Source organism: Astatotilapia calliptera, chromosome 17, assembly GCF_900246225.1.
Source record: "Astatotilapia calliptera chromosome 17, fAstCal1.2, whole genome shotgun sequence".
NCBI lineage: Eukaryota > Metazoa > Chordata > Actinopteri > Cichliformes > Cichlidae > Astatotilapia > Astatotilapia calliptera.
In genome coordinates, this window is record NC_039318.1 from 561,829 (window position 1) to 577,193 (window position 15,365).

Sequence of the window (15,365 nt, forward strand, 5' to 3'; positions counted from 1 at the left end):
AAACACAGACAGCAACATGGGAAAGAGTTCCAGTGTGTACATCTGATCTGGGACCGCTGCAATCTTCGACTGCGCCTCCAGCTGACCCGATGTCCACATCAGAGGGGAGGTAAGCGTTGGAGGTGGCGTTGGATCCGGGGTAGGGCGGGTGATGCGTCAGTGAGTGCTTATCAGTATCAGTATGTGTATGTGTGTCCATAGTTCAGCTGAGACAGTGTCCTTCGCTTCAAATTTGAGTGAACAAACTTCACTGCTGCATGCAAAAATGTATTTCAGTGTTTGCTATTATCCACACACACACACACACACACACACACACACACACACACACACACCAGCAGCCCCTCTCGCTCAGTTTTTGCATTTGCGCTCACTTGCAATGTGTTGCTCGTGCTCTCAACATTTCTGCCCGTGCGCGCTCAACTCTTTCTCTACACCGTTATATTTGTGCCACAAAACCAGCCAATCACAGACTTGGATGCAAAAAAAATCTGATTTTTGCCAGGGCTCTAGACTAACTTTTTGCCAGTTAGGCGTACCGGTACAAAAGTTAGGCGCACTCACATTTTTCAACCGCATCGCTTAACATCGCAGTTTTACATGTGCACTTTTTTGGGGGGAAGTTGCAGTCCATACAGACAATATTCATTTCTAAATTATTAAGTAACAATCTTGTGCTTAAAGTGCTTTGTCAATATTGTAGAAAATGTTAAACTTAATCATCACATCGGCTCCTCTGACGACCTGTTTGCTGCTTCCTGCTGCTGAAAGGCCGTGGGGAGAGGGGACACTTGGGCATTTATTGCAGCATATAATGTGTTTCTGGATACACTGCTGCTTTTTCAGCGTTCAGAAATTGATGGCATCGTGTCAGAGCTGGCTATGAATTTCAGACAGATCAGGCCTTAACTTTACAAAAAAGTTATCAATCATTCTTTTCATCATTTCTTATTACCCACAGCTACATCCACTTCTGTCAGGCCTAGGCTGCTCACTAAGGCTGAGTATAATCACTGATTTCTATAATCCATTCGATTCCGGTTCTCAAAGTCCTGATTCGATTCAATTTCGCCTCAGACAGTCAGAAATATTATAATTCTGATCATTTATCAGCACTGATACACATGAGACTTCATCAGAATTGTGAACATCACAGCAGAAAAACATGAAGGAGATTTTCCTGTCCTGCCTTTTTGTAGCAGATAACCATATGATATTCTGCAATTTTAAAACGTTTAAATTTCTTCAGTATTGAACAACAGAAAAAAATATGCTTTCTTGTCCGAGGTCATTTAAATGAAAAAAAGCCGACAGCGCTGTGAACAACAGCAGACTGGTGGGTAATAAGCAAATGAATAATGCAGAAAACAGATTTGAGACGGGAAACTGTTCCTGAAGTACCGAGAGAGAGAGAGCTGTGCATGAAGTGTGATTTTTATCGTGGTGGAAGCAAAACAGCGAAACCCAGAGGGAATTCATGACGACATTGATCAAATGTGAAGCGCAGTTTGCTGCTTCTTTTGCTGCTGGCTCGGTGGATTTTGGTTGGAGAGACAAAACCTGCAGCTCAGAATCAGCGCAAAAAGACGTAAACACAGCGCGGACCGGACGCATCAGGATCGCTGAGCTCCGACAGCGTGTCCGTCTGCGGGCCGTCGGGTGAGAAAGCCGAGAAAGACAAAGCTGATCCTGATGCGTCGGGTCCGCTCTGTGTTTACGTCTTTGTGTGGAGTCCGTGTACCTGCTCTCATCTGCTGTTTGGTTGTTGTTGAAATGGTTTTGTGAGCTTTAATCTGAGAATCTGGCGTTTCTGGCAAAACACGGTTATATTTAAAAGTCAGGATTTAATGAATAATATCGCTTTATTCAAGCTGCTCACCTCCCACTTCCACCTGCACTTTCAACTGGACCACGGCCAATCAGAGAGGTCCCGCCCCTTACTATCTCTGATTGGTTTAGTCCACGATAGGGGCAAAATGTGTGTCTGTTGTTGACCACACAGAGTTGCAGAGATTTTTTTATTTTTTTTTTGTTACCAAATATTTATTTTAGTCGCACCACTGAAAAATATGGTCGCATAGACCAAATTGGTCGCACTCTAGAGCCCTGCTTGCACCTGCAATATTTTTTTTTGCATGCGCTCAGAATAGTGGAACAAAAATAACGCCAATCAAATATTTTGTTTTAATCTGTAAAAAAATAATCAAAAAAAACTAGTGTAAACTGTATCTACTTCGATGAAATGAGTCTCTCATATATTTGACCTTATCATTATTATTGTGAAATGAACATGAATGCAAACGTGATTAAATTATTCATTTTGGCTTTGTTTGTTAAACATGCTAAGTACAACTGTCAAGCTGTAAAACTGAAACAAATCTTTTCATTAAGTTTACATCAACTGTGGATTTGTCATTCGAACCTCAGGGGAAAAAACCTGATGTGAACAAACCAGTAAAACTGTTGATTTTTTGAGGAATCACTGATTAATCTTGAATCGAGGATTATGAAATGATTGTCTCACATATTAATAGTATGAAAACAATAAATTTGGACTGTCACCCCAGCAAAGAACCATACTGTACTATAGATGGATGCATTTAGATGCATACTGTGCTTTGGATACACTGTAAAAAATGGCAGTGAAATTGACATAAAAACCATGTAAAATTCCTACAGAAATGAATAGTAAACCCCAAAACACAATTTTTCTGTTTCAATCACAGTGGACTTTTGTAAACTATTAAACAGAATGTTTTTGTTATATTTACAACATCAATGTGTAATTATTAGTGATGTGCGGATCGATCCTGAAATATCGATTCCTCCGATACCAATCATTTATGTTCTAGAATCGATTCTCACATTAAAATATCGATATTTTAGTAATTTAGGGTAAATTTGTAGTTTATCATTAACAGGAACACAGTGGAAAGAAACTATATCATTCTGATTGTCTACATTCAAAGGAACTACTTCCTCTTCCGCCTTTCATAGTCATGTGCGAAATACGGCTGTAGAAATGTCTCGCAGCCCCTTGGCGCGCACTCACAACAATGGCTGAGCGTAATTGTGCAGACGTATTTTACCTCCACAAACAGCTGAGACATGGTTTGCGATACATGTGGCAAAAAAGTGCTCCAAGAGTGAGGTGTTGTGGCCATACTTGCCAACCTTGAGACCTCAGAATAGACTACTTGCACTAGGGCATGTGACGTATTTCCGTTTCCAAATAGTACCGCTTGTGCGTTTCCGGTACGTTTGCTTATCTATCGGTAGCTATGCTAATGTCGCTTCAGAATGAGTATAAAAAGGAAAGTATTTAAAACAGAACATTTTCAAAAACAGGAGAAGAAATACTCCGAGCATTGCTGTGTCCCACTTTGTTCAGCTTCAGCCAAATTTAACGGCATACTAAGTTTTCATGCCTTTCCGACCCATTCCGACTTGAGAAGACAATGGCTGGTAAACATACGCCGGGATCATTTCACGATCACCTCTCACACCAGGGTCTGCTGCAGACACTTTGCCAGTGATCAACTCATAGAGCCAACAACCCTCGATGGTCGAAGGCGGCTTATTAAAGGTGCTGTACCAACACTTTTTGAGTAGAATGGCTATAAAGTTGAACCACCGCGGCGTAGTGTTTGGGAGAGAACGGAGCGACGCCTTGAACTAGTTCCTCCTGACGATCAAGAAGAGCAAAGTCTTACAAGAGATCATGACTACTGCTCAGTCCCCGAGCCGTCTGCATTGGACATATCTGCATCAGCTGCAGAAGACCTGTCCAAAGACGTGGAGACTCTGAGGAAGGAAATACAGGAGTTACGTGTCCAGCGAGAATTTGGGTTACAGCGTTTTGCTGGCTCCGACACTGACATCCGATTCTATACCAGGTACATCTAAGTTCTATTCAAGCTAACTGTTTAAAATATACCAAGGTCACCATCAGTTAAATTTAGAAAGTTTTTCCAGTCTTAATGAAAACAAAATAGAAATTTACTTTTTCTCTGCTGATTGTATGTTTTATGTAGATGCTTTAGTATTTAAACGATATCCTAATGCTACAGGTAAAATACAACACCAAATACTCTTAATCAGACTATTTTATACAGCATACCATTAGCATATTTGTCACAGTTCACATTATTTTTATGTCAGTGTGTAATGTTAATTAATGATTGACACGATGTATGGCTCTCTCGTGAATAGATTTCCAAGCTATGATCATTTGATGGCATTCTGGGTTTTGATTGAGCCTTGCATCTATAAAATGATCCGGGTTTCAAGAGCCAAGTCAGCTGCCAATCGGAACGAAGAAGTGTTGACACCTGCACGCACATCAACAGTAGGTTATGGGTTTGTTGGTAGTTAGAACTAGAGGTGTAATGTTATTGTATTTATGTACAATAACATTACATTATGTACAGTAGCATACATACACAGGTGTATGTATGCTAGACTCAGTATCCTTTACATACATACACCTGTGCACTACAGCACCTCATTGTTTACCCCATGGTACAGTGTAGTATGCATAACCATTACAAAACATTTAGCCAAGAAAAGCATAATTTTACTAGTTCATAGCTTAAGGAGTAACATTTTCCCTTTTGTTTTCACCTTCCAGAGGCAGCTGCTACAGCCAATTGACGAGTTTTTTCTTTTCCTGGTTTTCCTGTCAGTTGGTTTGAAGGAGAGGGACCTGGCACACCGATTTAACATACACCAGTCCACAGTGAGCCGCATTATTGCAACATGGACAAATTTTCTTGCCACTGCACTGGGGTCTCAGTGCATTTGGCTTACACGTGAAGGAGTGCAAGCTTACCTCCCTGAGGAATTCAAAGATTTCTCAGACACCCAGATGATCCTTGACTGTACAGAGCTGAGGTGTCAGACACCATCCTCACCACTTCTCCAAAGTGAAATGTACTCTTCGTACAAATCCCACTGTACGATGAAAGCCCTGGTTGGCATAGCTCCACATGGTCCAGTGACATTCATCTCTAATCTGTATGCTGGTTCGGTTAGTGACAAGGAACTATTCAAACAATCAGGCATTGCTGAGAAGTTGACTGAAGACATGGCAGTGATGGTAGATAAGGGCTTCCTAATCACTGATTGTTGTAAATGCAAAGTGTACTGCCCACCTTTTCTATCTAAGCAGAAGCAGATGCCAGCATACCAGGTTAAGGAGACGCAGGCCATAGCCAGACTCAGGGTACATGTGGAGCGAGTCATTAGGAGGATCAAACAGAACAAACTTTTTGATAGCATCATTACCATGTCACATGTTTATAATATCAACCAACTGTTTGCAGTGGCATGTATGCTGTCAAATTACCAGAACACAGCATTAGTTAAAAAATGGGTTAAGTGAGACAAGATGGATTTTTCCCAAGACACCAGTGCCAGTAACTTATGGAAAATGACCTGCAGCTGAGGCCACTACAGTTGAATTTCTTCCTTCTCAGCTGACAATACTTGATTACAGAACTGGTACTTGAGTGCCGATAGTTGAGTTTCAGTTATTGATAATTCAAATTCATTGCAAATGTTTAATGTTAATAATACTGTTTAATTATATTACTATATTACTATTCAGATTCAACAAAACTATTTATCAAAATTATAAAGTAAATCACTAAATCGTTTTAAAACCATAAGTGACATTGAGCTTTTGGAACATCAAAAATACCATTTATCATTTTCTACAGTTCAGTTATTGTCTAAATGTATATCAGTATGCTAGGCATGGAGTTTTAAATACTTACCATGTAAATAAGTTCTGCACAAATTCAACGTTTTAATGTGTGTTTTTAAAAATTAAACTGATGCCATTGCTTAAATAACAGTTTATTGATGTCACATAAAAGTAACATGTAACAACAAAAGAATTCATGAAATATATTGAAAATAAAACATCAGTTATTTTGTTCCAGCCAGCCTGAAGGATCTGTTTTTCTTTTTGCTGTTTTTACTGTTCATTTTTTCAAACACAGGTATCTTGGCATATATATGTAAAAAAGGAAATAGTCTGCCTTTTCTCTGATTGCATTGTGCACATCTGTATCCATGTATATTCTTTGCACTAGGTAGTCCTCTTGTGCCCACACAACAAAGTCACACCACTGCATCCCACTGATGAGCAGTTGTCCTTGCACTTGCCAGTAATATGCGTGGCTCTTTTTTAGTTTAGGGGTACCACATTCCATCTGCACATATTTGCAGTCAATAAAGTTTTGTACATTGGGACATTTGAATTCGACGAAGCCAAACTGGGGGTATTCATTGGGGTCAAAAACAACACCATCAGGAGATGCAGCAAGCAATGGGGTGAATGACCAGACCACAGGGTGAGTAGTTAACATTCATTAGCCTACTATACTCTGCTGCTATTGCAGGCTCCATCTCAGTTCCTCTCCTCATGTCTGCTGTCTGCCTTGTTCCCTTCAATATACGCTCTGCTAGTGACTCGGCCGAGCTCTGGCCTCTGACGTGACACACCTCCCGAAACCTAGAGGCAGTCACTCTGGGCCTGCGGAGCTGATGCCACTCAGACGAAGAGCTTTGCTCACGTGTAGCTTCCTCTATTTTGTGAGCCATTTCCAGAGTTACAGACAAGCTTTTCAGATGCAGAAGCTCTTCTTCTGAGCACACAAACACACAATCTGATGGCAAGATGTCATACCCCTCCAGAGGCAAGTGCGGTGTTGGTGGTGCATCGCGGTGTAGTGTGATGTACCGGGTTGTCAAAACCGGCTGCTGATATGACAGAACACTGCCCTCCTGCACCAGCCCAAAGGCACTTTCCACAAGGGGCTTGTCAGGTCTCATGTTCATTGTGGTCACAAGTGGCCTGTCCTCAATATTAAATTTTGCATATGCCTCCGTTATTCTGAACAAGCAGGGATCTGGTAACGGACCCACCATGCCTCTGTAGAAGCCACTCCTAAAGAAAACATCAATGACAATAATGTAAGGAAGAAGGTTGTTATACTGAACAACAACTAAACTAAAAACTAAAAGGTGTAAAACAGTGGTGCATAAGTTAGAGACTGGGATGTACATGACTGAGTTAGCCGTCTTCAGAAAGTGTAATGTTGTATGTAAATTAATACCTATTCTGACACATGTATGTATGAAAAAAATAGCAACATACATTTGTAACACATGAAACCAAATTTTAAAATGTAATTACCGTACTCCAGTCTGGGCCATCCTATTTGGTACCGGCTTAGTGAAGATCATGGAGTTGATGGGTCCTGGCCTCACACCCTAACAGAAGACACATTTACTATGGATGGTGTTGCTGTTCATATGTAAACATGGACTAATTCAAAAACTTTAACCTCATTTAAATTACCACTGTCCGTGGCTTGTGCCATTGCTGTTCAGATTCCGTGCAGCTATGCACAGGGGGGACAACCGGCACTCTGAGTTGTGAGTAGTGTGCTGTTTGGAAGAGCAGTGCCACTGTGTGATTGCACATAACAGCGCCTGCCACACAGGAGCCCTGGCTATGTGTCAGTATCACCGGCGATGAATCCAGAAGCTTAATCTAAGAAGAAAGAACGAAAATTAAAAATGTAACATCTTCATGGAAGAGCCGAACAGGAACATAGTTCAGTGTTATGGTTACGCACCCTCCTGAATGCTTAGTGTTTCCTTCTCTCCCTATTAAAACAACTTAACCATGCTTGATAACTGTAATAACTTAGATTGTGTATATTTGCAGTATTAACTTGTTGTCAAATGTTTCTGATCACCCAAACACACGTTGATTTAACTATCTGACTAGTCAAATTAGGAGTGATAAAGCAGGGAGACAAGGAAAACATTCAAGTTGATGGGCCTTTAGGAATGAACTTAACTAATGCTTAAATGAACTGAACCCCACAGAACGGGGATTAACAACTTTACACAGCTTCCTGCCTACACTTAGTCTGTGTGGTGCCTCACTCTTCCTCATCGACCTGTAGCACAGGGCTCTCACACCGACCTCCCCTGACAACCTGTCTTTATTGGACACTGAATAAAGATACAAGTACCATTAGCATTATTTCTGTATTACTCGTTTCAGCATGTCTTAAACATATATATTTTACACTTAGCAAGAGTAGCATTAGGTAGTTAACTACCTCCATAGTTAGCCAACTACCTAACGCCATTATAACAGTGTCTAACTACAAAAGTGACATTAGTTAAGAAAACCTCAACTATAGTTTAGGACGACATAAAACACCGTTTAAGAAAACATGTAATGTAGAGAACTGACATCAAATGAAGGACATAGCGGAGTAACGTAGTGTTTGCATTTGACGTTAGCTAGCGTTTCTTTGTCGGTTAATTTACGTTTTCTTACCTTCGTAGTTGTGTATATATGATGCAGCATATAACTTAAATCCTTTATCTAATTTGCTGGCGGGGGTAGTCGTCACTCTGCAAATCCGATGAACATCGGTGATGTTCAATTTTGGGAGCTCTTGTAGGCAGCGAGTGTAGAACGCCGCCATGGTTTAACCGCACCGGAAGCACTGGGGCAGGACTACATAGAACGCGGAAGTGTTAGTGCAAGTAGTCCATTAGGGAGACGTTCAAAAGGGCTGTTTTGGGGTGATAAATACATTTTACAGTGTTTATTTATCGGATAAAATCCGTTAAATGTCACCGTTATTGTCACGGTTCTGGGTCCGTTGGACCCAGCAATTGAGTTTATTATGTTTTGGTACTTTTGCATCATGGATTATCCTTTATGTTTCTCTGGTACTTTGTGTTTCAGTTATCTTGGTGTTTTGGATTGTTTTCTCATTCTCTTGTTGTGGTGATGTTTATTATTAGAGTTTCCTGTTTTATTGTGAAAGTCTTTGTCTTAGGTCAGTGTGTGCAGCTTTGTTCCCCTGGTCTCGTTAGCCCTGATCTCCCCCAGCTGTGTCTCCCTCCTGTTGCCCATTCCCTCATTACTGCCCTGTGTATATAAGCCCTGTGTTTTCCCATGCTCTGTGTCGCGTCGTACCATCAGATTATGCCTGTGTGTTTTTTGGTCTCAGTGTTCAGACCTCACTTCATGTTTTGTTTTCTTGCCTTGCCAGCAATAAAGCTGAGGTTTTTGAGTTGCATTCCGTTTTCCGAGTCCTGCATTTGGATCCTCATCTCTGCCTGCCCGCACACAGAGCCCTGACAGTTATTATTGGCCAGCCCGGAAACAGCGGGGGTGTCCAAATTCAGAGGCTGCTTCCACCTGAGGACCCGGCCTTCAATCTGGGTTAGATCTGGGATTTGGATCTCCACCATAGGTGCATCTACTAAAAACCTCAGAGGAATCGGAGTGACCTCAACCTGAAGATCAGAGGTCAGGTTTACTGAGCGTCTTGTGAACTCGATACCATGGGTGTTTCTACAAGGAGGCTGAGGGACAGCACTGGAGGACATCCATATTTACTTTAGCTAAGATGACTTAAAGTAAAATGATTACCTTACAGCGGGGATGTCAGAGTCATTTACCAAATACAGCCCATTTTTACCGAATGTGAGTCTGGTGAAATTCAACAGTATTTGCTGTCGTAAATGAAAACAAATGTGTCAGCATGATTTAAACTGTAAAAAATAAATATGTTAAATTACAGAAAAAAGGTTTGGTAATTCAAAGAAAATGCCCGGTTTTTTAACTGTAACCATTGTGAAAAACAAATTTACATCAAGTCCAGCTGTGTGCCAAGCAGCGTAGGACCCAGATGCAGGACTGGGAGATGAGAGATGCAGTAGTGATGCCCAAAGGCCTGTGCCCAGGAAAGGGGGCGTGCCCAAACGAATCCTGTGTCGAGACCCTTATCGGTTTAAGAATATCACATGGCCACAGATAAATGACATAACTGCCTTGTTATGTTACTCAAGCTGTTGAAAAAACGCGGGAATTCAAATTTTGAACTGGATCTGAGGTTCTGAGGATCACCACAAGCACATTAGGAAGCCACCCCCAAAAAATATCAGCTGTCAGGGAGCATTTTGACATGTTATCGCCCAATAATAACCAGTGTTGGTCAAGTTACTTGAAAAAAGTAATCAGTAACTAATTACTGATTACTTCCCCAAAAAAGTAATCCCGTTACTTTACTGATTACTTATTTTCAAAAGTAATTAATTACTTAGTTACTTAGTTACTTTTTAAAAACACGATTTACAACCTGAAGAGGTGATAAAGTGATAGATCTTTCAGCCCAATTCTACTTTTTCTGCATAATCCATCATACAAAATGTAATCAAATGGAAAAGTCTCTTTTTAAAACTTGTTTTATTAGTTTTAATCTTTTAACTTTATGCATCAAGCAAAACATTTAATTATATGCAACATTCTCTGACTTGAATAAATTAGTTTAACATTTAAACTTATTTTCTGCACATTCCAGCACATAAAATAAAATATTTTTTGTGTTTTCACTCACTCTTTCAAATAGATGCAAGTAAAACACAGCAGAAAATAAATAAAGTCAAAGACTCAGCGGTCCTGTTGCTCTATTTTCACCTGTAAAGCAGGACTGCTGTAGGCGGAGGTTTACCCTGGTGCAGGTGTGCCGCGGTCAGTGGAAGAATCCGCGAGTTTCTCTGTGAGTTTCCCATTACGTCGTAGCTACTCGGTGCTTGTTGGAAGTTTAGGGGTTTTTTTCGCTGTAAAAAGAAGTTTTCTTCCCACACACAGCGGACACTAATGTTTTTGTCACTTTTTATGGAATCAAACTCAAAGTAAGGTCAGTACTTCCACGCTTTAAACGCTGCACGCTCATACTCTCTCCGCACTCGATATATGATCCATTGTTGATCTGCACACAGCTGTTGTCACGAACGGCGCACTCGCTTACGTCACTGTCATGAGACATTCTTGCAAAAAAATCACGGTTTTAGTAACGCAGTAACGCAGCGTTCCTACGGGAAAGTAACGGTAATCTAATTACCGATTTTGCAATAGTAATCCCTTACTTTACTCGTTACTTGAAAAAAGTAATCAGATTACAGTAACGCGTTACTGCCCATCTCTGGCGGTTACACATGAAATGCAAACTATTTACATGGCAACGCACAGCTGGCACCAATGGTGAATCGTTCATCTAGAGCAATTTTTGGGGCAGCTGCTGAGGAGAAGTCAATGTTATGTGCAACCTGTGGCTGTATCTTGGTCATATGGTGAACGTACTCACAACGTGGAGGCTTAAAAACAGCCAAATCTTGTACCCAACTGTTTGGGTATTAGGTGTGCGCCTCCAGCGATTTATAATTCCGAAAATGATTCGCCGTGTATGCGCTGACTCCACAGACAAGGTACGCGAAAATATCGGGATAGGACAACGGCGGTAGGCTGTCTGGGTTTCCGCTCCGCTGCCTTATTTCAGACGGGTCCACATTACCAATGCACGCTACCATCTCTTGGCGTCTGGGCGCAATCGGTCGCGATACAGCCCTTTGTCTTTTGCGCTGATTTTAAGCATGGTTCTGGCAGTCCTGCTTCCAACACTTACTGTGTTTTGATTTGTGGCCTTCTGTCATGGCGCCGCGATCCCACAATACACTGCGGCGTGACGTCAACTCCAAAGCCCAATACCGTCCTTTTTCTTTTGAGCTACTTTTCAGAATGCTTCGTAACAATCTTGTTTTGATTCGTGGCCTGCCAAGATGGTGCTGCGCTCCCACAATGCATTGCGCCGTTACGTCAACTCCAAAGCCCTTTGCGTGCAGGAGGATATGCGCATGCGCATTACCATGGTGATTTTAAAAATAAAGATAAAATGAAAAGTAATTAATAAAAAGTACAGATTTAAATATTCCCACAAATGTGCAATGAACGTGCAAAAACTCTGTTTATTAGTTGTTGCTGTTTCTTTCTTTCTTTTTTTTTTTGAAAAATAACTTCGTCTCTGAGGCGCGAATTCCGACAGCGAGAGGAACGGCCGGATACAGGAGACGGGAAGAAACAAGCCGATAGACTATGCACCTTACCATATGCTACTTCCGGTGGGGAAACTCCTGTAGGCGCTTCGTTTCCGGTGTGATATTCGCGTCTTGTTTACGGTCGGGTTTTCCAAAAAAAAGGCCACCAAATGGACAAATCAAGCAGCGAGTTACATTTCTCAAGATGTCTTGGGCATTTACCAAATATATCTGTAGATGATGTTCATTGACTTGTCGATATTTTTCCCTTGCCCCTCAGAGCAAAAGAGAAAAGGGATTGAAAATTCTCTGTATTTGTATATAGCGTTCCCTCGTTTATCGCGGGTGTTATGTTCTACAAATAACCAGCGAGAGGTGAAATCTGCGAAGTAGCCAGCTTTATTTTTTACAATACCTTTAGATGTTTTAAGGCTGTAAAACCCGTCACTACACACTTTATACACTTTTCTCAGACAGGCATGAACAGTTTCACACTTTTCTCTCTTGTTTTGAAACCAAAGATCAAAACCTGTTTTCAGTCCCAAACATTTATAATAGCCACAACTTCAGTTTTTTATTTCTATATGATGAACTCTGCGTTATTAAGTGATAAGAACAAGTATTCTGATGTCCTGTAATCATTATGACGCTATAATTTGAGATACAATAAATAAAACAAGCTTTTGTACAAAGTATCGGTATCGGATCAGTATCATCGATACCAAGCCTGAATATTACTTGGTATCGGATCGGAAAGGAAATCAGTGGTATCACACATCACTAGTGATTATAATCAAATTTAGGAGATGAGCTCCTAGTTCAGTACAGTGAACGACCCAGCAGCAGCACACACTATCTGCAGAGTGGAGAGAACACGGAGCAGAAGACGAACTTTTACCAACGACGTGTTTAGGTCAAATCACAAATATACGATTTTAAGTGTATCTTTGACGATTTGTGGTTGTTCATCTGAAGGTTTGCATGGTAAGTTTAACATCTATGCTACTTTTTTTTCTAAACCAAAACATCACCAGCACCAGTTGATATTTAGACTAATACTTGATAACTAGGTGCTAGCAGCTAGTTCAGCTGAAAAGCACGGGCAAACTTTTGAAATACTAAAAATGATCACCTGCATCTTTTGTATAAAGATATTGGTCACATTAAGAGGCTGTGTACTAGACTGCAGAGTGCATACGAATGAGCCTTGTTGTCTTTTCAAATGCGTTGTAATTGTAGTCAAACATTCACCACTTTGCTTTCAAGGGGCATTTTTTTTATCATGTGTCCAATGCACCTGCACTTCAAGCTGCTCCTAAAGCTCTTATTGCAGATTTAAAATGTGCGGTTTCATTATGTGCCCGCCATTTTCACACAGTGAAAGAGCTAGTGTCTCACTTAACTGATCATATTGCAGAGGGTCGGTCTGTGTCATGTTCACTAAGTGGTTGTACGCATGTGTTTACAAAAAAGTCATCATTTACTTCTCACATGTGTAGGAAGCATGATGCATGTTCCCCAGATGGTATTAATGACATGTACAAGGAATCTTGCCCTCAGCCCCCAAATGACAGTACAGATTATTAAGAAAACACACATGAAACTAGTGCTGGGCCATATCATACCGTTCACGGTAATACTGGTATAATTTTGGGCAACAATAGGAAAATGAAATATGGCGATAGAATATGGGTAAAACGCCCATGCGCGGTGCCTTTGTTTACAGAAGCACATGGCGGATAAAGCATGGTGGCGATAGTGGATCGTTGAATGAAATAGATGAACCAGAACTGGTTTGTAAAAATGCTGTAGCTTCAGTGGTGTGGAACTGGTTTGGCTTTCGTCCGTCAGATTCACAACAAAGCACTATTTTTGGTAGCGCATGCTAGCGGGCCGTCGTTGTTACCGTGTTGTTTGGAAAATACGGCGCACTTAAAATCAATCCTTTGATTTTTCTGAAAATCGACAGAGCCCCTTATAATCCCGTGTCCTTATATATGAACTCTGGTTGTGTTTACTGACCTCGAAACGATTTTATGTGCACGGCGCTCGAAAATCTGTCAGATGTTTCAGTACGACTTTGCTAAGCTACGAAGCCGCACCGCTTGATGGATTGTTGGAGCATTACGGCTATCGTAGGCGGAGCCTCGCGGAGTGATACGTACTGTGCTTCAACATAATATTACCGTATTTTAAGTTTTGTGGATATTATACATGGTTATGCTGAGGATGTGTCGGCCAGTTTCCACTGGAAATGCCTTTTGGTTAAACTGTCAGTGAGGAATTTGCACTGTTACGTTTTTCTATAACTTTAATGCACATAAAAAACAGCTGCTTGTTTCAGTGAAAATACATTGATGGGGATCTTTGCACTAATAAAGTTGAGGTGTTGTAAAGTATTTTGTCTCGTGTCAATTATATTGTCAGTTATATCGTTATCGCAAATGTTCAAATGTATATCGTGATAAATATTTTTAAGTCATATCGCCCTGCTCCAGTTTGCAGTACATGTTTGAAATAAACTTGACCTTTCACCAGCAGGCTGGCTGTGATATTTTTTTTGCCTCTAAAGGGACTTAAAGGGAACATGATACTGCTGTAAGCCACATCATACTACTTATTATAAAGAGTATAATCAGTATGTAGTTTTAGTTTGCATTATACTTCTGAATTAAAGTGTGAAAATCATTAGATTTATTAGATAGGTTTGTATTATCCTATACTGCTGATTTACTGTTTCATGACATTTCATACTGCTGAGGTAAGAAGAGAATATTGTGTGCAGAGAGCACAGAGCACATTCAGCTTCACCCCCACCTTTGTTGGAAGCAGAAAAACAGGGAGCCAAGGTCATAACTCAGGCTCACTGAGAGCTAGAAAGTATGTGATGTTTAGGTTTTTACGACTAGGTGGGGGCCACTAGAGGCTATAAGAGTTTGAGTAACCCTCCACCATTTTGAGATTTGCTGTGACCCTCTTCATGCATGTCTCCCCATCCGGATGGTTTGTGCTCATAAAGTGTTGAATTGTATGGAATAAAAGATTGTTGATTGAGCATTTATACACCGAGTATTGTCCTTCCTTCAGCCCAGAGATTAAAAGAATTGGGAGGATTTAACAATAGTATATGTCCTAATAAGGTTGCAAAAAAAACGGTTCTTATATCTCTAGTTGTGTTGCGTGTATGGGAACTTTGAAGTGAGACCTGTGCTCTGTGGTATTCAGCATCTCTCAGGGGCAAGCGGAAAGTGGTGTCCCCATAGTCCACCACCTGGACTGGTTTGGAAAAAGTGTCCTTACAATACATAGAAACCCGTATAGGTGTTTGTGTGTGTGTTTGTATATTTATATGTGTGTATAAGTATCGCCAAAATCCAACAACAGTTGCCTCAAGGCACTTTCCCTTTTGTACATTTGAATTGACGCCTTTTTCTAGATTTCAG

General features: G+C 40.8%; 2 protein-coding genes across 2 annotated transcripts; one reads left to right on the forward strand and one right to left on the reverse strand.

The window, feature by feature from the left end:
• The first annotated feature begins 3,677 nt into the window (after window positions 1–3,677).
• Window positions 3,678–5,510, forward strand: LOC113009196 (uncharacterized). Its single transcript, XM_026147380.1, has 3 exons — window positions 3,678–3,896; window positions 4,213–4,348; window positions 4,631–5,510. Exons 2-3 carry the CDS (start codon window positions 4,235–4,237, stop codon window positions 5,381–5,383), a joined length of 867 nt encoding a protein of 288 aa, XP_026003165.1. The 5' UTR covers window positions 3,678–3,896; window positions 4,213–4,234; the 3' UTR covers window positions 5,384–5,510.
• Window positions 5,511–5,980: 470 nt separating this feature from the next.
• On the reverse strand, window positions 5,981–7,512 carry LOC113009158 (uncharacterized). The gene is made up of 3 exons (XM_026147317.1): window positions 7,370–7,512; window positions 7,205–7,281; window positions 5,981–6,955 (listed from the first exon to the last, which is right to left on the reverse strand). The coding sequence occupies exons 1-3, from the start codon at window positions 7,493–7,495 to the stop codon at window positions 6,316–6,318; spliced, it is 843 nt and encodes a 280-aa protein (XP_026003102.1). The 5' UTR covers window positions 7,496–7,512; the 3' UTR covers window positions 5,981–6,315.
• Window positions 7,513–15,365: the final 7,853 nt, after the last annotated feature.

Bases quoted from the DNA above. Each gene is read 5' to 3' on its own strand.
- LOC113009196 (XM_026147380.1), top strand. From the start codon at position 4,235: ATGGCATTCTGGGTTTTGATTGAGCCTTGCATCTATAAAATGATCCGG. The intron at 4,349-4,630 runs GTAGGTTATGGG...TTCACCTTCCAG, and splicing joins CACCTGCACGCACATCAACA to AGGCAGCTGCTACAGCCAAT.
- LOC113009158 (XM_026147317.1), bottom strand. From the start codon at position 7,495: ATGTGCAATCACACAGTGGCACTGCTCTTCCAAACAGCACACTACTCA. The intron at 7,282-7,369 runs GTAATTTAAATG...GTCTTCTGTTAG, and splicing joins GGCACAAGCCACGGACAGTG to GGTGTGAGGCCAGGACCCAT. The intron at 6,956-7,204 runs GTAATTACATTT...TGTTTTCTTTAG, and splicing joins ATGGCCCAGACTGGAGTACG to GAGTGGCTTCTACAGAGGCA.